The sequence below is a fragment of the Plasmodium fragile genome (genome assembly GCF_000956335.1).
Source record: "Plasmodium fragile strain nilgiri unplaced genomic scaffold supercont1.89, whole genome shotgun sequence".
NCBI lineage: Eukaryota > Apicomplexa > Aconoidasida > Haemosporida > Plasmodiidae > Plasmodium > Plasmodium fragile.
The window spans coordinates 12,989-35,434 of record NW_012192669.1 but is presented as its reverse complement, the minus strand read 5'-3'; the positions used below and the strand labels follow the sequence as shown (position 1 = coordinate 35,434).

At 38.7% G+C, this 22,446-nt stretch overlaps 6 protein-coding genes and 2 non-coding genes across 8 annotated transcripts; 2 read left to right on the top strand and 6 right to left on the bottom strand.

The window, feature by feature from the left end:
• Positions 1-535: 535 nt before the first annotated feature.
• Positions 536-4,226, bottom strand: AK88_05035 (uncharacterized protein; the record flags this gene model as incomplete). Its single annotated transcript, XM_012482637.1, has 10 exons — positions 536-715; positions 841-920; positions 1,069-1,128; positions 1,366-1,431; positions 1,607-2,658; positions 2,802-2,863; positions 3,026-3,114; positions 3,287-3,408; positions 3,652-3,707; positions 4,149-4,226. 10 exons carry the CDS (start codon positions 4,224-4,226, stop codon positions 536-538), a joined length of 1,845 nt encoding a protein of 614 aa, XP_012338060.1.
• Positions 4,227-6,016: 1,790 nt separating this feature from the next.
• Positions 6,017-6,089, top strand: AK88_05034. The gene has a single exon. It is a non-coding gene; the product is annotated as a tRNA-Glu (tRNA).
• A 548-nt stretch (positions 6,090-6,637) lies between these two features.
• On the bottom strand, positions 6,638-7,774 carry AK88_05032 (uncharacterized protein; the record flags this gene model as incomplete). The annotated part of the gene is made up of 2 exons (XM_012482636.1): positions 6,638-6,814; positions 7,643-7,774. 2 exons carry the CDS (start codon positions 7,772-7,774, stop codon positions 6,638-6,640), a joined length of 309 nt encoding a protein of 102 aa, XP_012338059.1.
• Positions 7,441-7,523, bottom strand: AK88_05033. The gene has a single exon. It is a non-coding gene; the product is annotated as a tRNA-Leu (tRNA).
• Positions 7,775-9,998: 2,224 nt separating the features above from the next.
• AK88_05031 (uncharacterized protein) lies at positions 9,999-12,005 on the top strand (the record flags this gene model as incomplete). The annotated part of the gene is made up of 1 exon (XM_012482635.1): positions 9,999-12,005. The coding sequence occupies one exon, from the start codon at positions 9,999-10,001 to the stop codon at positions 12,003-12,005; it is 2,007 nt and encodes a 668-aa protein (XP_012338058.1).
• A 455-nt stretch (positions 12,006-12,460) lies between these two features.
• On the bottom strand, positions 12,461-12,835 carry AK88_05030 (uncharacterized protein; the record flags this gene model as incomplete). Its single annotated transcript, XM_012482634.1, has 1 exon — positions 12,461-12,835. One exon carries the CDS (start codon positions 12,833-12,835, stop codon positions 12,461-12,463), a length of 375 nt encoding a protein of 124 aa, XP_012338057.1.
• Positions 12,836-14,059: 1,224 nt separating this feature from the next.
• AK88_05029 (uncharacterized protein) lies at positions 14,060-17,997 on the bottom strand (the record flags this gene model as incomplete). The annotated part of the gene is made up of 8 exons (XM_012482633.1): positions 14,060-14,119; positions 14,277-14,393; positions 14,576-14,683; positions 14,805-14,939; positions 15,067-15,137; positions 15,296-15,357; positions 15,529-15,610; positions 15,849-17,997. The coding sequence occupies 8 exons, from the start codon at positions 17,995-17,997 to the stop codon at positions 14,060-14,062; spliced, it is 2,784 nt and encodes a 927-aa protein (XP_012338056.1).
• Positions 17,998-19,877: 1,880 nt separating this feature from the next.
• AK88_05028 (uncharacterized protein) lies at positions 19,878-21,703 on the bottom strand (the record flags this gene model as incomplete). The annotated part of the gene is made up of 2 exons (XM_012482632.1): positions 19,878-21,335; positions 21,590-21,703. 2 exons carry the CDS (start codon positions 21,701-21,703, stop codon positions 19,878-19,880), a joined length of 1,572 nt encoding a protein of 523 aa, XP_012338055.1.
• Between the last annotated feature and the right edge of the window lie 743 nt (positions 21,704-22,446).

Here is a 22,446-nt window from a genome sequence, read left to right as displayed (position 1 = left end):
AAAAAAAAAATAATAATACATAAGGAATTCCATGTACACAAATGGCACGCACACTAGAACGGAAAAAAAGTGTCATAAAAACTTGAAAGACAGAAGCGCAAAGAAAATTACAAAAAAAAGTGCAGCGCGCAGTTGCAGGACAAAACACAAAAACTAACATCATATTAAAACGCAAATATTATACTCAAAAGAAAAAGAAGCGCAAACAAAAAAAAAAAAAAAATGGGGAATAAATGTTATTCTATGCGCAAAGGTGAACGAAGCGCAATAATAAGGTTAGGTGCTGGAAAGAGACAAAAATCTCATATTTAGGAACAGTTCGTCTTTATCTGTTGCTCCTTAAGCAATTCTTCTGAAAAAATTTCTGCGAACAAAAAGTAAAGCAGACAATGTCCAGGGAGCGTACCAATAAAAAAAAAAAAAAAAAGTTACAAAAGCAATGCATGTAAGGGGGAAGCTCACTGAGGCATTATGCCCCTCTTCGATATTATTATTCACAGACACGTGCTAACGCACATGTCCGTTTCATCTGCACTTACGTCAATAATGTCTGTTGAGACTCCTTCTTATTCTTATTTTCGAAGGGGTAGTTTTCATTGGCGTTTTCCTTGTTCTCCCCTTCATACCATTCTAGGGCTTCATTCCTCTTAGAGATGCTTTTATCAACCACAACGAAGTAGCCATTTTCAAAAAACATGTCTACACCATCTTCCTGCTACAAAAGGGACACATGTGGAGTAAAAAAAAAAAAAAAATAGCATTGTGCCGTTAGAACGAATGATACAAAATGTTGCACCCGGTTTTTATTTATACACATGAGTAATTGTTTTTTAAAATTACCCAATTAACTGCCTTTATCACCTCTTGCGCTTCTTGCTCGGTGCACACGATTTTGCTGGCAAAATCCTTCTCCGTTGATTCTGTACAGGGGAACAAAAATGGCAAATTAAAGTGCAGGTGGTGAAAAAGTGGATAAAGAATTATTGGAGTGCATTCCCGTAGGTGTGGGAAAAACACTCAATTTGTAATTTCACTTTTTTTTTTTTTTTTTTTTTTTTTCCTTTTTACCATCTTCCCAGAGTGAGCTATTATAATCCAGCATCCCTGAGTTGAGGTTACTATTTGACCCTGCAAATGGGCGGTAGGTGAAACAACGAATGTTCCATGTGGATAGAAATGTATGCACACAACAAGGTAGAGCTGGTCTGACCATGCAATAGACTGTTGTAGGAGCAAGTGTAATACATGTTCATAGCATTGTGACCCTTTCTTGTGCGCATTTTTATGTGCACAGCCTCACGCACTAACGTGCCAGTTCATTCCTTTTTGTTTTTTTTTTTTTCATTATCAATCGGTGGGCTTTACCTTCCAGTTTAATTTGCCTCTCGTCATATTCAAAGATTTCTCTGAGCACGTCGTTTTCTCTTCTCCCTGTTTTGGATCAAAGGGGAGAAGAAGTTGCATTGGCATTTTTATTTGATACAAAGTTGGCCGCTGAAACTCGCGGTGGGCTCCACCAACGAGTGCGTAGGTAGACACACAAAAAACTAAACACACGAATGTAAGTCAGTATGCGCATAGCGAAACGGACTAATTGCTGCCTAACCCGTACTCGCTCTGCTTGGCATGACCAGAGCTTCATGTTCCTTGCGCGCGTTGTTCATAGTGACCACCACCGTGCCAGCCTTTGGTATGTGGCCCATGTTGAATTTGTTCTGATTTCTGTATATTATATTTCCCACAGGATAATCCTGTCTGAAGTTGGTAACAAAAGCATGGCTGTTCGGTTTTCGCTTCCTGCCATAATTTTTTTTGTCCCTCATATTGTTCTCAGCGATTCTTGCATTCGTACTTTGAATCATACGCGACATGAAGGACTTCCAGTTGTTGTTTTCAAAGTTGGTGTCATTCTCGTTGTTGTCCAAGTTGGTGTGATTCACCTTACTTCTGAGGTTGTAGTGATTCACCTGATTTTCGAAGTTACTGTGGTTCACATTATTTTCGAAGTTGCTGTGATTCACCTTATTTTCAAAGTTGTTGTGGTTCACTTTATTTTCGAAGTTGCTGTGGTTCACCTTATTTATGAGGTTGTAATGTTTCACGTCATTTTCGAAGTTGCTGTGGTTCACCTTATTTATGAGGTTGTAATGATTCACTTCATTTTCGAAGTTGCTCTGATTCAGGCTGGGCTGAAAGTTCAGACGATGAACATTCTGTCCATAATTCATGCCAGTAACGTTTTTTCTAAAATTATTGCTGTCCATTTTGGTCCCATAATTGTGACGAGCCACATTATGCACGTAATTTGAGTCCATCATTTCCCCCATGCCCTGTGTAGCTAGAGCCTTAGATGCGTTGCCCCCTTTGGGTTGAAAAGGATTAACTTTTTCTTCTTGAGGTGTCTTCTTTCTAAAATATGTATCTATACATTCATAAAATCCACCTCTCAATTTGGTACAAATCTTGCCTCTATTTGCATTTTTCTTTTCATAAGTACTGGCGTGGCCTATACTAGGCAGGCGGTTGATATTTTTTTCAGCTTCCGTCGCAGCAACGTTTTCCTCAGCCATGTACATAATGTGAGGAAATTGATAACATGAGTTGGCGGAATATGCGTTTATTTTTGTCTTCACATCCCTGAGCAGCATGGTGGAAAATCTACAAGGGGCATGTTTGTATGTTCGTGTGTGTGGAGGGGGAAGGAAGCATCTCCAATGTACCTCACATGGATTAGCAGATTAACTGTCTCATTCCACTACACACTACAGCCTAAACTAATGTGCATATGCACATGCGCTTACTGCGGGATGATGGGCTGTCCGCGTACGTCCTTCTGATATGTCCTGCGGATCTCTTGTAGTTCCTGGACGGAGGAGCCATTTGAGCAGTGCGAAATAAAATCTTAAAATAAGTCCGAATGAACAGAGACACGAATATGTAGAAGAAGTGGTCCCTTCATTAAGCACCACTGGGACCACAACTTTACACGTAACAACACATGCTCAAGTGAAGCGTGCCATTTTACCTGCTTCCATAGTGCGGACAAATTTGCCATGGTCTTATTCGACTGGACGCTGTAAATATTTACGCTGTAGTTACCGTCTCTTAACATTTCTAACGGGTGTGTGTATGAGGTGGGGGGGAGGCAGAGATGAATTTTTTCAAAGTGGGGAACCCCTTATAAAAGTGACATAAAAATGTTCATGCGGGTATGGGAAGGGGTAACTGATGCTACAGCCACACCCGTCACCACTGCTCCTGTGGCGCGATGTAGAACAGCCATTACTCATAGCATCTTGTTGGTGAAAAATGGAACAGGTGTACTTGGTCTTGCTATTATTAAATCCTTGAACCAAATACGTTGGGCGCAATTGGTCCTTCCTTTGATTGAAGTAGTACAGGATGAATCTGCATAACAGAGAAGAATGCGAAAGGAGAGTCTTCAACGCAGAGTAGCTGATTGGACGAGCAGGGAAAGGACAACACGGACGGCTCATACATACACAGGAGGAATTAAAAAAAATTACAATTTTTTTTTTTTTTTTTTTTTTTTGTTCTTTTCAGACGATATGTTGCAGCAGATAATCACACTAAATGCATTAGCGTATGAACACAAGCATGCACAGGGGTGTGTGAATTGTGTTGACCTACTTTTGACACAACTCTGAAGATAACTTCAACACATGTTTGATGCCGAGGATGGTAATCTAAATAGCAAAAGAGGGAATGTTTGCTTGAGGGGGTCCTCTAACAAAGGTCAAAACATTTTAACTTTACTGTTGACGGCGTTGCACAACACACATAATATACACTCATATGTATGCGAACGTGTCCACATGACAAGTGTAAGCTACGTGACATGAGCAGCAGGCAGGAATGTATTCTCGTGGTTCAGTGAGTCAAAAAGGTGATCCACGTTTGGTACACATTGGTACAGCACTAATGACGCTCAATCTTCGTGACTCGTAACATTCTCTTCATGTGCGCAAGTTGCAAGCATACTGCACACATGTATAGACAGACGCAAGGAACAGAATGCAAAACGGCACTCTGGAATAACGCTATGTCATTGTATCTCCAACACATTTGTACTGATTTATATGTACATATGTATGTATTTTTTTTTGTTGTTCTATTTTGTTCATTACGATATATCCGTCAGCTATGAGTGAATCGAAGAAATGAAGCAGCTGCTCTGTGTTGGATATGCTGTTAATACTTTGCATATTTTTTTGAGGAAAACTAAAAATGGGACTTTCCTTCAGCTGTGAATGAAGAATTGTACATGTAGAGGATGTGAAATTTGGTGAGTAACGGGATGCCAGTCCAAATGAGTAGGCATAGCAGGAGTTGCTTCTGCATCTCTCTAGCTCATGCAGGCACACAAGAGAGACTACGCGCGCATCTAGATACGTGCATATGCAGGGTTGCACACCGTGGACTGTGACACCAGCGCCCCTTGATTCACTCACAAATGCACAAATATACACGTAAATACACTCACACGCACGTGTAGATTGTCTTGAGGGGGAGGGCAGAAGTTTCTTCGTTGAACAGGACGAACAGAATTCTCAAATCGAGTTAATGACGATGAAATAAAAGGGTGGAAATGGGAAACTTCAAGCAAAATTACCCACACAATGGTTGGACTGCTGTGTATATAACAATTTCGAAACGAACAAAATAGGGTACAGTCGAATGGGATAATCTGCTTGTAAGCAAGTGTGCCCATCCGTGGTGCACATAACGATGCGAACAAAAGGAGTAAGTATTCGATTTTGTGACATTAATGTTCACGAAATGAAATTATATTTATTTGAACGTTCATATAGTTTATTATTTTGTTCATTTTTGGTACAAGGGGTGTGGTGTTTTGTCAACTTCGAAATGTCAGACAGTAATGTTGAGAAGGAAAAATAATTGAACAGAACAAATCAGATAGAAATATAAGCAAAGGGAAGGGAATAGAAAGAAGTACCAATCGTGTTAGAAAGAACGTTCGACAATTATTCAATTTCATTGCAAAAAAAAAAAAACACCTTTTTTTTTTTTTTTATTTGTTCCGCTAACGGCTGTATACACTGCTGTTTCATACGCAGCTCCTGCATATACAGTTGTTACACGCACCCCAAGTGGCCAGTCCACGAGTGCGCTCCGACAAAGTATTAATGTTTTGAAGAAAGATGTATGACGAAATGCGTACACATGTGCACACAGAACGTGTGTCGAATTATGGCAATTCGGCGGTGGCATATCGTAGTGGACAATGGGAAGAAAATCTAAAGCATAATAGCGGAGAAACGCTGTTGCTACAAGTGCACTATTGCATACATTTCACAAGCGCATACTCGTGCATACGCTGGTCGACTGCAAAAAATAATTGGACCGTACAACAGCACGGACAAATGTAACAACAGATGGGAGATCCGGACAAATATAAATCATGAATTCTTTTTTAAAAAAGCAAAAAGAGTCGATTTTGTACAAATAAAAGAAGGCAGCTAAATTTTAACATGTACAACATTTCGAATTTTTCTGAATTTTTTTTTTTTGTTCAGTCTGCATGTACGTTGCGAAGACAATGCTAGGCTTCCCTAGGACGTTTTCCTCATATTTCTAGGACTTTCATAGGTACTGCTAGCATTACGTGTGTGCATTGACAATATGTGCTAATAAGCAATCGATTGCTCACATTTTATAATTAGAAATTGCTGTACACTTTTGCCATTAAGATTTTTTACTTTTTCTACGTTTTCGTACATTTGCAAGAGTTACTACCATTGCTACAATTTATGCGCGTATAGCGGTACACTGTGCATGCGGTTTTTCCTCGCCTTGTAGAGTTCGCGGAATACAATTTGTTTAAATATTTTGACACTCTCGGAATTTTTGTCAACGTTTTGTACTCATTCATAATTAAATACAAAAAAGGATTTTTTTCTGTTTGTTTTTTGGCCAATATTACTTGTGCGAACTGAGTACATGTATGATAAATACGTGCTGAGTAATAAATGAATCCCACGTAGTCTAGACGGTTAGGATATTCGGCTTTCACCCGAACGACCCGGGTTCGAGTCCCGGCGTGGGAAAAACGTACAAAAAAAATTATAAAGTTAAAAACAAAAAAATATTTTTTTAAAAAAGAAAATTATTTAACAATATTCTTTAGACTTTTTTTTTTTTTAACAAATGTATAATTTGACGATTTTAAAGCGAACAAAAATGTTATATTGTGCATATTGCATCACATTTCAACAATTTTGAACAGTTTTTAATGGCTGAAAAAAGATTAACCAAAAAGTTGCCCATTTTGCCCCACAATTTGTAGTTAAAAAAAAGCAGGGCAACAAATTTGGTTAATATAATATAGGACCGTTTTTTTTACGAAAGCGAAAGTTTAATATAAGCGACAGATAAAGAACGACGCTTCGTGTATACATTTATTTTACCTTGTTACAACAAATGCCAGTGTGACTATACGTTTGTTTCATCCTTTTATTTACGCACAACGCAAATTGTACACGCGCACAGATGCATAGCTTGGGAACATAAAGTGAGGACTTTCATTTTTAATTACCTTTTTTAAAACCGCATTTTATTGTTGCGTAAAAGTTCGTCCTTTTTAAGTTAATGGAGGTCACTTAACATTCTTTATCCTGCATGCATCCATCGTGTAATCAATCAGTGAGCAATTGAGGACACCCTTTGTAACGCATTTACTACAACCAAAATGTAGGTCATTACTATCATACCAAGTTTTGTAATTTGTGCTTTGGGAGGGAACGGTCATGGCCATTCCCATCCTCCTCACAAACTTGTGTGCGTCGTGTGTACCGGGGTGTAGCTGGTGGCCGCATAAAATATGAAATGTAAAAAGGAATATGGTAGTTACGGGTAAACCCAACCCCCTGCAAAGGAATCCATAGTGCCAGATTTGTGCCACACCTGGACAGTTCAACCCAAATTGGAGACATGAAAAAATGAATGATCATCCAATAATTGAATTTGCTTAGTTCATGATGAAAACTTAACAAGTGTTTCTTTTCAAAATGGACCCTCTGTGTTCCCAATGTTTATCGACGCACGTTTGGTGTCAAACTGGGGGGAAAATAAAGGGTCATTCTGGGTTCATGCATTTTTATGAGTTAAAAATGCCCCCCGCAACATATATTACATAAATAGAAGTATGTGAATATTTTGTGCGCGCATGCCTTATGTACATGTGGGCACATTTTATAATACCATGAACACTATTTTGGCTTAACATACTAGTTGAAAAAACAAAAAAAAAAAAAAAAAAAAAGTAAGGCGAGCACGAGCTAGGCCATCATTAATGAGAAAGTGTAGTAACATTTCTGTTATATGCAATAAAATATGACCCTCTTTTTAATTAACAATGTAAGAACAAATTATATAAATCGTTTATGAAGTCAAAAAATCTGCACGAGGTGGGGTTCGAACCCACGCGGTCTAGTGACCAGAGGATCTTAAGTCCACCCCCTTAACCACTCGGGCACCCGTGCTATAATAGGCATTTCCGACAGAACCTCCACCTTCTTTGCTCCTGCATGCACCGAAAAATCGGAAAGCACATAGTCGCTTCGCATTCGCAACAAAGAAAAGAAAAAATTAAATTCTTCACCTTTTTTCCAACACTGTACGTATAATAATTACCATTATATGTTAAAGAAAATGTATTCATTAAATGTAAATTCGTTCCTTCGATATATTTTTTTAACTGTAACACTTTTGGTTTTCCATGCCGCATGGGCATTTTTCTTTATAATTTTTTTCCAAATGCAGTGTTGATTTTTTCTTTCCTTTTCTTGTTAATCCATCCTACATATGCATGATTTGTTAGTTCGCGTATTTATTGCGATCTTTTGAAAAAAAAAAAAAAACACTGATTATTTAAAAACGGCATTTTTCTAAAATCCACCATAAGGCGAAGTTTGCACTTCCAGTGATGGTTTCACATGGATATTTTTCTCGAACGTTTTGAAAAAATAATTTTTTTTTTTTTTTTAAATTTTTGGTCATATTTTTGGGAGGTGAACGGTATATTTGTTTCCATTTTATTCGAATTTTTTTTTTTTTTTTCCCTTCCCTTGTCGGTTGACTCAACAGCGGATATTCGCAGATCACACCGCGCCGCAGGTCTTCCCCTTGAGACAGTCTTTTACCCTTTTGGGTACCTCGTAAAATGGCCATTGCGATGACGAAGCCGGCTCCCGACAGTTATAACAATTGTATAATGGACACGTGTGTGTGCAGATATCTTCTTCCCACGCAGGTGTTGTGACGGGTACGCATACTTGCACAAATGTGTCGATCGCGTTTTGCCGTAACAAAGGGGGATTTATGCCCCATATGAATAATATAGTAGGAAAAAAAAAAAAAAAAGAGGGAAAAGAACTTTCCCCCATGGAATTGTACACTGTTCTGATGCAAATGCGACAAGGTACTGTCATAATGCTGGAGTCCTTTCCTCCATGCCACTGTGTTTAATTTTCATAATGAGGGAAAATACTAGTACACTGTGGGTAGTTCATTACGGTGTGAAGTTATCATGCGAAGTGACCATAAGGGGAACAACATGCGGTCGAATAGTACTCATTCGATGTATGTTTTATTTTCCCCCCAAAGTCATCGAATTAATGTGAATTCATGTTGGGGAGTATAAACCGATTGCCATTTGTCATGGTTGATATTTCCTTCCATTTTTATCTTAACAACGTTTGGAAAAAGTCCATTCGTCGTTGCTACTCTCTATGTGTCCGTTCATTTGTCCAGGGGACGTAACACGCACAAGTTACCTGAGTCCACCGTGTGTTATTAGCGACTTGTGCGGTGTAACAAGTGGACATAAGGAAACGGAAAATCCTTGTTATTATATTTTAATGTGGGAATAACTTTAGGCGAGTACGATGCTACTTAACCAATTCGTTTCCGCAATTAAATACAACACAGATGGTGTTATGTTACTCCTTACGGGTGGCAGTTTCTTTATTAGGCATACCACTCCGCTGTTGCGTGTTATTCCTCGGCCAGGCTATGCATTTTCATTTTTACGTCACCTCCAACTATGGCCACTTTCCATTTTTTTAACATCATTTAGACTTGGCACCATTTTGGTACAGCTCTCGTGACAGTGCGTCCGTCTTGTTGATCGTATAGGGTTGGTACGTCTTACGTACTTCAACGCGATTAGAAATTGGATCCTCCTACCCCGCTATTGTGATAAATTCGGACTTGTACTTTTTTCCCCGTACACTCCCTCATGAGGAACGTCCTAAGTGTTTCTGACACATGTTTCAATTTCCTACGCATAATTAAGATGTGACCGTTTTTGTACTGTCCTATGTAAGCTGGGGGATGGTCTTAAGGATAGTGAAACAGAGGAACATAAAAAAAGGGAACATAATTACCGCGTTGAATGACTAACATGGGCATCAAGTTTGGAGAGCGCAAATGCTTAGTCTCTTGTTTCTGCATCACTCCTTAGCATTTATATTTTATTTTATTTTTTTTTTTCAAAATGGGGGGCACATTTTTATTCACCATTTGGTAACTATGGTGTGGTGCAGAAAAAAAAAAAAAAAAAAAAAAAAAAATTGCCCCATTTTTCTTCGACTGAAATATGCCATTTTTAGGCCTAAGTTATACATTTAGGGGGTAGTTCTTTTTTTCCGAATGCTCGATCATTCTGGACTACGAAGGGAGGACGACATGAAGACGAAAACTGTTCTGCGCAGCATGACATATAGGCGAGTAAATACATATGAATGCGTAAAAATATTTAGTTAAAGTAATTGTAGAGCGACATTTGTTAGGGCTTGTCCTGAAAGGGGCCATACTTGGGAACTTAGGGCTGCGCTTGATTTCCGCCCAAACCCTGCGGCGCACGAGTGTATGTTTACATTCAAATACGCAAAAACACCATTGCATATAAATGCATGTACATGTAAAATATACCAGGAAGATAGCGCCTATAAATAATGGGGAAGCTAAACGAAGGCAAGGATGAGGGAGGCGGCGACAACGATGGAGCCGACAGCAGTAGCAGCAGCGAATTTGTTTACGAACCCAGGAGCGTACGAAAGAAGAGGTTCGTGGATAACCTGGTGAATAGCTTTTTAAGTGAAAAGAAGAAGAGGCAGGAGGAGGTGGAGCACGAAGAAGAGGGGGAAGAAGACGCAGAGGGTAGCGAGAAAAATCACTCAAGTGAAAATTCCAGTGGGGCAGAAAATGGAGATCATCAGGATGAGCAGGACAGGCGTAAAAAAGATGGTAAGGAAAAAAAAAAGAAATCTTCCAAGGACACAAATAATCAAAACCCAGTACAGGTAAACATGCAGAAGAGTCTCCTGGAGACATTCTACAAAATGAAATTGCAGGCACAAAACAATGAAGTGGACGAGACAGAAGAGATTCGGAAAAATGAGGAGAAAATATTAGCACAGGTGTCCAAAGCGTTAAATGCACCACTACAATCTGTAAAGGAAAGAGCGAAAGGTATTGTGTATAATGAGAACTTCAAGACCATATGGACGCTACCAAGCAAGTATAAGGTGCTAAGTGATAAGTACGTGAGTAAAGTGAGAAACGTATTTTATATCGACGTAAGTGGAAGTGATATTCCACCACCTATTAAAAACTTTCGTGACATGAAATTTCCCAAGCCCATTTTAAAAGCTTTGAAAAAAAAAAAAATTGATAAACCTACACAAATACAAATGCAGGGATTACCATCCATCCTACTTGGTAGAGACATCATTGGAATTGCATTTACGGGGAGTGGGAAAACGCTTGTTTTCGTTCTACCTTTGGTTATGATTTGCTTGGAAGGAGAACTACGATGTCCAATTGAGGAGGGGGAAGGACCACTGGGCCTTATCATATGTCCATCAAGAGAACTAGCAACACAAACGCATAATGTTATAAAGTATCTTTGTGAATTTCTACATAAGGATAATTATCCAATGTTAAGGAGTTTGTGTATGATTGGAGGAGTAAGTACTTTTGATCAGGGACGAGAAATACAAAAAGGATTGCACATGATTGTGGCAACCCCCGGTAGATTAAATGATATGTTAAATAAAAAACGAATGACCCTTGAGCAGTGTAGATACCTTTGCTTTGATGAAGCGGATAGGTTAATTGATTTAGGGTTCGAAGAAGAAGTACGTAACACTTTAGATCATTTTTCGAGACAAAGGCAAACGTTACTCTTTAGTGCAACCATGCCAAAGAAGATACAAGAGTTCGCCAAATCCACTTTAGTAAATCCAATAATCATCAATGTTGGAAGAGCTGGTGCAGCTAACTTGGACGTCATACAAGAAGTAGAATATGTGAAAGAAGAATTGAAACTATCTTACCTGTTAGAAGTGCTACAGAAAACAGGGCCCCCCGTTTTAATTTTTTGTGAAAACAAGAAAGATGTGGATGATGTGCATGAGTATTTGTTATTGAAGGGGGTGAATGCAATTGCTATTCATGGAAATTTAGGTCAGACAGAGAGGCAGGAAGCGATTAATTTGTTTAGGGAAGGGAAAAAAGATATACTAGTAGGAACAGATGTCGCTTCGAAAGGGTTGGATTTCCCATCCATTGAACATGTTATTAATTATGACATGCCAAAGGATATAGAAAATTATGTACATCGAATTGGTAGAACTGGTAGATGTGGAAAAACTGGAATCGCTACAACATTTATTAATAAGAATCAGGAAGAAGCCATTTTGTTAGATCTAAAAGCTTTATTGATTGAAGCTAAGCAGAAGATTCCACCCTTTCTAGAAATGCTTGACAGCAAAGGAATCAACTTAAAGGAAATCGGAGGTGTCAAGGGCTGCTCCTACTGTGGTGGCCTTGGACACAGAATCACCCAGTGCTCCAAATTAGAGAGCCAGAGAAACAAGCAGATATCCTTCACCAACAAGGACATTCTCTCTAGCAGTAACAAGCATAATAATATGCACGCATACACGGGGGATTGGTAGGGGAAAATTGTAAGTATGCATACAATTGCGCAGGCCCCACAAGGAGGAACGCTAAACATTACAGGGGTTGCACTTTTTTTTGGCGTACCTACACCGTGCTACACTGGTTTTAAGAAATTAATTTTGTGAGGGTGGTTCCCGTTTCACTAGTGTATTTGTTGAAAAAATAAAACAAAATAAAAAAAAAAAAAAATATAACCAGTGAACAAATGAAAAAGGGGTTACATAAAAACGACACAACATGGTTATCTGTTATATACGTATACTTTTACGAAATTTTTTCTTTTTTTTTTTTTTTAGCACATAGGCGATTGTAATCGCTACATGTCTGCAAAACTGATACATGTGCGCGTGCTAAGTTGCGCAAAAAGAGCACCATGACATGCTACCATATTAAAAAAGGGACGCCTGCGAACAGGTTCTCCATTTTGTTTCCTCTTCACTCCCTACGCACCCTAAATATTCATCTTGCGCTCAATAATTTCGCTCACTGGCTCTAGTGTATAGTGAGACAGATTCTCCATATACTCGTGCGCCTCTATCCGATCGATGGAATTTCGGAGGACATCCAGGGATAACATACTGCTCTTTATTCCTGGCAACCTTCTGGACATGGCCACGATGTCCCTATCCATTATATGTTTAAATACTTCCTGACTTCCGTATAACAAACCGGTTCTTTTTAAAAAATTCTTTTCTTCATTTAGTAAGATTTGGTTGTGAAAATGTTCAATGTTGTTTTCCTTGGCTTGCAAATTGATGTCCCTTATGGTGGTGACGTCTTTTATTCTAAAGTCGTAATTGAGCCTATCCAGGTGGGCGCTCTCCATTTTTGTGCCGTTGCTTCGTCAGTTGTGATAACACGCAATACCGGATGTGATAGCCGCGCTGCCTACGATCTGTTTAGGGAATGACTCGCAGATCTGATTAAAATCGGCGCGTGGCCAAGATGGTTTCAGAAAAGAATACTCTCCAATATGTTTCTAGCGCGCTTCGCTATTATGCTATGTATCAACTTTTGTGCAAATCGGTATAGCAGTGAGATGAACTTTTCCCTTCACCTTTAGCCATACAATGAGGATATTTCATCAAGGAGGAAAACAAACAAAAAAATATATATATATACGTATGCTAAAAAAAGTACGAGTAAAAAACGAAGGCGCTCAAATGCTTTAAGTGTGTCACGCAGTATTTCACTTTACTGTAACGTTTTGTGCTCATCGCATAAGATAAAAAAAAAAAAAAAAACACTACGATGCCAGGTAGGCTTCGTTTTCAGGTTTATCTTCCTATAGGTGAAGTGCCCTTAAAAAATGGAATAATCCTTTTTATTAAAAAAAAAAAAAAAAAAAAAAAAGAGAAACTTCCCACATCTCCACCTCGACTTCAACCCTTGGCCGAACAAATTACATCATGCACCTGTTTTTTTTTTTTGTACGCCACGCATAATTTAACATCTCGGGTGTTCATGACCAAATGCTACAACCTGTACACACATGGCAGGTTAAGAAGTCAACACAAGTTGTTTCTTCTCCCTCTGCCAATCCCATCACCCAGTTCCGCCATTTTAGAGGATTTATATATGTGTGAATTGCTAATGGCGCAAAAGGAATATATAACCGTTTTTAACATTCGATGTGGAGCCCTTATATTTTACCTACCAAGGCGCTGTTGCATAGGCCGGAGGAGGATGCGAAAATGGTCCGCACAAGTCGAACAAAAATGAAACGATTGAAAAGTATTCGTGTGTTATAATTTCATCGGAGGGTAAAAAGTAGACTAAAAAGTTTCCGCAGTTCACACGCACGTATATGTCGCATACGCACATGTAAACAATGGTATGTATATATAAAAAAGGGGTGAAAAAACAGAAGAAAAAAAGAAAAAAACAAATGGGACAAGCCTACAATAAGTGTACACAATGTAAACAGGCGGTTTTATATATGCGTCAAAATGGGCAAAACAAAAGGGCAAAAATGATGGTATCGTAAAAGTAGAAAACACGAGGGGGGGGTCCCTTCTTCACCTGTTATATATCGCTTCTTAACCATTGCTCATGTTGGCGTCACGCTCAACGAAAAGGCCTTGACGAAGAGAAGCTTGTACAGAGGTATCTGTAATAGGTGGAGAAAAAAAATACACAAAAGATTCGTTAGTGGAATTGTGCAGCAGGTAAAAATATGATCCATTTAGTGTTCCTTTGCGTGATTAAACGTGTTTGCACATAATGCCCTTTGCATCATGTGCTGGGGCGAGGCAGTTAGTCCTTACCACTGATGTAGAATCTGTCCTGACGCACAGCTTAACAACTTTCTTTTCAGGCTGAATGGCCACTTCGCTCAGAATAACGAGATTGTTCGTCGTTAGGCAGGCGAAGTAGTACAGTTCCTGCGTGTGTGTGAGGGAGGGAACAAAATGAGCAATGTTGTGACGGATCGGTGTACAAAGAGCTTCTCATGCCAGTGAAGCGATCGAGCTGTTCACTTAGCTAAATTCAAGAGGAAAATGCACCAAGCAGTGGTTAATCACGTTACAAGAGTAACAACCCCGTTTTTAACAAAATCACTTACCATGTTATTCACATTCCTTCGAGCTATTAGCGAAATGTTAAATATCTTCATCCTCTTGATTAGTATTTCGGAGGTAATAACCATGGGACTTGAAGCCATAAGTATGCTCTACGAAAAGGTTAAGAAGTTAAAAGAGGGGTAAAGTCAAATGGATGTACATAAAAGTATAGCCGTACATAGTATGCAGTTGTAAGCTTCGTCCAATAGGATACATGTATTTTCAGTGTACCTCCTTCGAATCCTCAATGAGCTGCCATTTCTTCTTGAAAATGTCCTTCTCCATTTTGAAATTTTCAACGAAAACGATGAAGATGTCATACGGCACGTTGAAGTAAAAAATGTCGATGCTCGTTTTTATGGCGACCTAATGGGTGCAAGGGGCGGAAAAGCAAACGGCCATTAAACAAGTGCGGTTAAGTTAAGCACTTTGCAACTTATCAGGTGGGGAGTGGAAAAAAAAAAAAAAATCATCGACGAGATTTTCAACTCACTTGTAAAAATAGAGGCGTGGACGGGGGTGTGTTCGAATTTAGCATATTGGGAACAAGCAAAATTAAAATTTCTGAAAGGGGGTGGAGAAAAGGGCGGAAATTATTTTGAAGGGGCAATAAGATACTCGAAAATGAGGCAATTTTAAAAATCTTTTGTTTAAACAAGGGGGGAGTTTTCTTGATGGACCAGATGAGTAAGTGTCTGACCATTCGTACTACCACAACTTACCTTTTGTTTCTCCGAAGGAAATATTTTGGATGTCCAGACTGTTCGGCGATGAGAGTCCAAATCTGACGAGAGAGGAGGAACAGAAGAACGGTGATAAATATGTGCACAATGGGTTGCTACTATACGAAGAAGAATGAGCATCCATTAGTGAGCGGGAACGGAGTGTCCGTGGAAGCATTTTTCCATGTCCTTCCCCGTCCCTTGTTTTTCTCAATGCGTTTTTGTGTGCTTACGAATTTTTGTTTATTTGCACTCCTGATATAACAACGGGGGTTGGCGTCTGGTTGGTTACGGCGATTTTTAGTTGGATCTTGCCTGCAGAAGGGGGTTTGGATGGGGTAGCGTATGAGAGGAATATATTATACAAGTGGGTTAGGCACATAAGAGGCGGTGAGGAATATACACAAGTTGGAACACATGTTATCACACAAAATGGGTGCACACGATAAAACGCTTCTATAGAGTGTTTCGTGCGTCTGCTCATGTGATCACATTTCTTGAACGCATGCACATGCACGCCACATGGCAATGCAAAAGAGGGGAAATGACATACCTTCAACACGGTTTATGGAGGACAAAATGGATAAGCCCGTTTGTCCCTTCAAGCCAGTATCTTCTGGAGATAGAACTTGGACTAACTTAACCGGAGGAGCAGTTCGCCTTGGTTTTGCGTTAGTAGCTTCATCATCATTGAGCCCAATCAGGTCCATAGATTTCTTACTATCATCTACGTCTTCATCATCATTAAGATCATCAGATGAGTTATTAGATGATTCGCTGGAGGACCTGGAGCGGTTGGACATTCTACTTTCACTAGAGTAGCTGTCATATCTATGTCTTTCCATTTGTTTTCTAAATCTAGAAGAGTTGTAGTCATCCGCATTATCAATACGGCTATCATCATCGTCATCGTCTTTGTCATTATTAAAGGCATAATTGGCCTTTTTGGAAATGAAGGTTTCTGGAAGTTTATGATAAACAGAAGAGAGCATAGAAATATTTTTAATCAATTTATTTAGAACCCTAGTATCTGTAATTTTATTTTCTTCTTGTATAGGTGGTTTTTCTGCTAGTACAATTTTTTTCGCAATTTCTATATTTTTAGATAATAATCTCCAGTAGATAAATGCTCTATCTCTTAGATCAGGATTGTCACTTTCCTCGGTGGACAATTTCAACACTTTGGTAATAATATCTTTTGTATTTTTTGAGCATTTTAAAAATAATTTCACACTAGCAGTTAATATTTGTAATTGTACATTGTATGGTTCGTCGATAAAATTTTCTAAAAAGGAATCTATCAATTCATCAGCATTTTCAATTCTTTCCACATATTCTCCTATGATCCAAATGAGAGACGCTTTGGCATTAGATTCATCTAGCGATTCTAAATTTTCACACAGAATTGTGATAATACTTTCGTATTTATTTGGGTACTTTCTAAAGATGTCTTTTATTACTACTATGCATTCTTGAATGACATAATTAATTTTTGTATCTATTAAATCTAGTAAAATGTTAATACACTTTTCACTGGATTGGGGTAACTTAATAGCACAACTGCCAATTGCTCGAACACTTTTTTTTACAAATTCTACATCTACTTCTGTAGAATATTCTTTCAATTCGTAAAGGACAAGATCCACATTTTTGTCTGAAACGAGACGAATTATGATGTCTAGCTTTTCCATTTTTACATATGTAGGTTCGTTGTACTTACAGAAAAACATGTTAATTTTATCGACTAGCATATGTGGCAATTTTTGCGTTATTAAATTTATGTTCCTTAATGCTATGTATTGTATTTCTGGTTCTGCTGATAGGAGAGTGACTAATGATGGGCTTAACTTCTTGTGCACAGTTTTGATGAATTCTTTATCATTAATTTTGTCTAACAGGCTTAGGATAACTTTAATGGATGAAAGAACAACTGCGGAATTGGCATGGGATAATCTGGGAAGTATTCTTTCTAATACCCTTTCTGCGTCTTTACTGGATTTTGGTTCGTACAGAACTAGGGCATCTAATATGAATACTTGTCCCCATTCTACACACTCGTTTATTGCATTGAGGAGTTTATTGACATTATTTTCATCTTTATTTATCACATCCTTTAATATACTTTTGTTTGAATTTTCGCATATGTCTGTTAGGGAAATAATTGCGTTTGCTACTACCATGGCGTTGTTGTCATCCAATATATTTAGGAGCGTATCTATGAAGCCTTCTTCTTCCACTAGCTTTGGGGATATATCGTACAATTTGGCGATGCAAATGACGGCTGTTTTCCTCACATAGGGATCTTCATCCTTTAAACATCTTCTTAACGGTTCAATAAGATATTCTGTAATTTGTTCTAACCTGATGCACCCCATGGTTCTTATGGCGAGTGCTCTGATGAGGGGGTTTGGGTCGGATGAGTCTTTCCGGAAGGTGTTTACTGCTAGGATGGCTAATTCTGGTTGCACCTTTGCGTAATTTATTACGTACAGATACACTAGTTTCTTCAACTCTATGTTGGATGTCTGCATGCAGTTTACTACATCGGAGAAAAGTGTGGAGACATCTTTTCCCACTGTCATTGCGGCGATGATTTTTTTTATTGCTTCCTTTTTTTTCTCCTTGTGGGAGGAATGCAGCTCCTCTTTCAGTTCGTGGATTTCCCCCTTTTTCGTGGTTTGGAAGTACCGCAGATCCGACATTTTGGAAAATCTTTTAGTGATGAAATTTGCCAGTGTGGTGCCCGGTAAAGTGCCGGTCTCGGTAGCGGTTTGGGAATCCGTGTTGGAATCCGTTTTGGTGATTGATAAGACTGTTCACAAAGGCACAAGCGTGTTGTGGGGCTAGGTGGTGGTGCGAAGGGGTATGCTCGTTGTTGAGACGCCTATTGGCACGCACGCCACGGAGGGGTAGGGAGCAAAGCAGGGCGCTAAGATGGGGTAACAGTACGCACGCAAGAGGCACGACTATTATGTGATGGAGAACATACGCATGCTCTTATACCTGCGTACAAGCACATGCATACGTCAGGTGTTTTCCCCAACGGAGGTTTCTATCTCTCGTTCGATCAGCGTAATGCGTCCGTTCACGTTGCCATTTTGGTCATGCCCTGCAAGATAGCCTTCAAGATGGTCCTCAAAATGGGCGCTTAGAATGGCCTCACAAAAGGACTGCTTTAAATGGCCGCTCAAAATAATCGGCAAGATGGCTGCCAGTTGATTGCCCCCTTTTTGGCGCGCTCTCCCAATTTTTATCCCTTCGTGTTTCTCTGAAAAGGGGTTAAATTTCTGCGCTCGAAAGGTACCCACTGACATGAAGTATTACGTCCAGCAAAATGGATAAAGTGGAATGGTAAAATAAAATGCGTCATCAATCTTTAGGCCAGCTTACCACAATTTGCCTTTTATTTTTTATCTACGCAGTTTTCGCCCCCTCGATTAATCCTCCTTCGCGTATTTTTCGTTAAAACGACTTAACTTTTGCATTGAGAATGAGATAAGTTTTTTTTTTTTCTTGTTTTTTTTTTTTTTTTTAAGTAGGATAAGTAACACTTGCAAATATTTACGTGCGCATACGCATTAGAAAAAGGCACAAAAAAAGGGAAAAAAAAAAAAAAAAAAATCATCGGGTGTAAGGAAATATAATTAGGGAGCACCGAAAATATGTTTACCGTATGGACAAGTTGCATAGGTCACATAGTTAACTTCCCATTGCGAAAGGGTTAAAAGGAAAAAAAATAAAATAAAATTGAACAGTTTTGCTACATTTTACCACATATACTATTTGCTTATTCGAATTGTTTTTTTTTTCAGCTTATAAAAAGTTCGACCATTTTGGATTGACTTTTTTTTGCTATATCTCCGCAGGCGCATGTTTAACACACTGGCGACGGGGCTTTGAAGGGGAATAACTCGAGGGTCACTTCGCCGGAATCCATCCCCCGTGTTCTCATGCCTATTTTCCCAATTATAGTTCCACTGCTGGTTCCCTTTCCTAACCCCTTTGCATAAAAAAGCATGTACTAATATGATGCCAATCCGTTTTTAAACCGCCACAATAGCACGTGGCTCGTTAAGTGTATTCTCTGTGCGTAGCGCAGCGTAGTTAAGCAGCCATAATTGGTGATACCGCTCAAGAGGCTTTCCCGAATGGGCTCGTGGATGCACTTACAAATGCCCGTGTGAAAGGGTAAGATGTTTAAGCTTAACGTTATGCGATAATGTTGTAAGTTTCATTGTTTTTTTTTTTTTTTTTTTAAATGTGGGTTTAAAATGTATAGATAGGTTTTGCAAATGTAGAGCTGTATGGGCGCTCGCACATGAGACAAACAGGTTCATACGAAATTTCAAAACGGGGAGAAAAAAAGTTGCCCATTTTTTGTTAGCAAATTGGGTAATATAATGTGGGGTGAGGAGAACAGAGAAGGTTCATGAAATGATGGGAAAAAAAAAAAAAAAAAAAAATGTGCATGTATATACACATAATATGTGTATATAAGTGACTATCTTGGAGAGCCTCCTTGGAAGGTCATCACCAAAGGTGAAGAGGTGTTACAAAAGGCGAAAGTACCGCTTTACCACACCTACATATTTGCAGAGACGAGTTTCATACCTCCCTTGTTGGGATTATATAAGGAGTTGTACTGCTTGCCGCCCCTCTTGGAGTTTTTTCCCTTGTCATTTTTATTTTTAAATCGAATGTTTTTCTGGAAGTGTTCATCTGTTGAAGATCGATTTAAAACTTGAACAAGGAAATTAGACCTCATGGTTAAATTTTGCGTTTTGTCTATAACTTGTTGATATAAATTTGGTAGTGTGGTAGATATTTCGATGCAGTTTTTTTCACTATCAATTTTAGCATCTAGTTTAGCATTTCTGATCAAATTAACAATCCATTTTTCTGCATCATCCCTTGGAAGGTTTACCTTATTTGCAATCATGTCAATGTTGATTGATTTATGAATACGGCAGTACGTTTCGAAGATGATGTACCTGCTCTGTTCTTCTATAAAGGGCTTTAACTTAAATAGGAAAATATCTTTTTCACAGATGGAGCCTAGCTGAGCAATGCATGTTTGAGCCATATTAAAATCGTACTCAGTAAATATAGAAATTAGTAAGGAAGTGAACGGATCTGTATATTTAGGCTTCAACAAATTTAGGGTGTTGAGGATAAGCTCAAAATGGTCTTTCCTATTACGGTAGAATATAGCATATACACAATAGTATCTGATAATATGTGGACATATCAAATTAAGAATTGACAAGTTTTTTTCATCGATAAACCAATCTTGTAGCATAGAGAAGGAATTATTTTTTGGGTATATACCTTTTACATATATTAAGTACATGAAGAAATGGAATATGAGGATGAGGGACCAATGAATTAACCAGCTTCTCTGTAAAATAATTTCACTTCTTCCTACCTTATCTTTATTTAATACTTGACTTAATTTGACTATTGTTTCTATGCACACATTTATTTCATTTATAATTTCTTCCCTTACGATTAGTTTTCCTTCTTCTGTTTTTACTAACATGTAATCATCATTATGTAGGTTGGCAAAGAAGCTGTTAATGATGTTGCTGATGATACCCCAGTAGCACAATCTCATTTTTGGTGAATCGGAGATGTTAATAATTATTTCTGAAATGTTCAAAATGTATAACAGTAAATGTTGCTTGCTCTTTTGATAATCTTTTTTCTGGTAATAGTACCTACTTAGCTTTAAAATTTTGTCATCTATATTGTCTGTAAAATTGTAGGTCTTTGTTTTTTCGAGAACGTTTAATCCGCACCATTCTCTTAATGACATAATACTTTTTTTTTCTACAGTTGCTCCAATTTTGTTCACTTGATCATTTTTGTACATATTCATGGCATCTTGGAATTCCTCTATTTCGACTTCGAGGCTATCCAGGCAGTTCACAATTACTCCCCTGTTTCCGTTGGTGAATTCATTTTCGATGTTGATGATTTCCTTTTCGCACCCTTCCTTTAGTAGACCCAGGCTTTGCTCGATTTCGGCTTCGTTCAGCGCCTGCAGAGGTGTGAAGTGGAGGGAACCGGAGTGAGGCGGCGTCGATTAGATATGCGAGTAGGGAATAGAAGTGAGACGCACGCGTGGTGGAGTCAGATTAGCAGCACGGAGTGAGTATATGGTGGAACGCCACTCACAACGGAGCAACATCACAGTCAACAAATCATGCACAGGGTATATGCACATGACTGTACGACACCACTGCGGGTTATTAGCCCAACCCATGGCACCCCTCTTTAAACGTTATTACATACCTTGTTCTCCTTCATCCAATTCAGAATTATCTGAGTCATGTGCGGATCCAGGTAGGCGCATACTTTGCTGATCAAATTAGTTTGGTCATGGTTACTGCTCTTATTGATTTCCATGTTTCGCTTTTGCTCTATCGCGCGGCGGTTGGGTGACTGGTCTCCTTTTCCAAATGGTTTCGATTATAAGTTCTATGTAGAATTCTACTTTGCGTTCTACTTTGTACAGTATCTTTTTATTTAGCTCCTGGTGGATTGCTCGTTAAATTTTCCCTTCCACGCGAGGCTTCGCAGTAGCATATATGTATATTTAAGTACTCTTTTTTCTTCCTTCCTGCGTTTTATTCTATTTTATTTTTTTCTTTCTCTTGGCAAAAGTTGTTCAGAATTTTTGTTTATTTTATACTGCCAAATTGTTCTAAAATGTACAAGTTCTGCCTCTAAATGCTAGCAAAGTTGCGTTCATTCGATGGGTAAGAAAAAAGGGCACAATTTTTTTTACGCAATGATATTCATCTTAATGACCTTTTTTTTTTTTTGTTATTTGTGAGAAGTTATCGATGTAGGGGTGAGGACCATGCGCAATGTTCCGTTTTTACGAAAATTTTAACATTTCTTCATATAGGAGCAGTTACCAAATGAGCAAGCACATTTGTGCAAGAGTGCGAATATATGCAGCTTGTTCGTATATAATAAAATTATTAATGTATGCCTCATATGTATGTACGTCACTTTGCATAGAGTACGGCACAACAAGTCCCGTTCTCTATGTTGCCAAGTGCTCGTCAGGGGCAAAAATTCTTTAACAGTGCCGAAAAAATTGCTTCGTCGGTGACGCATAGCTGCTTAAGGTAGTAGGCGCA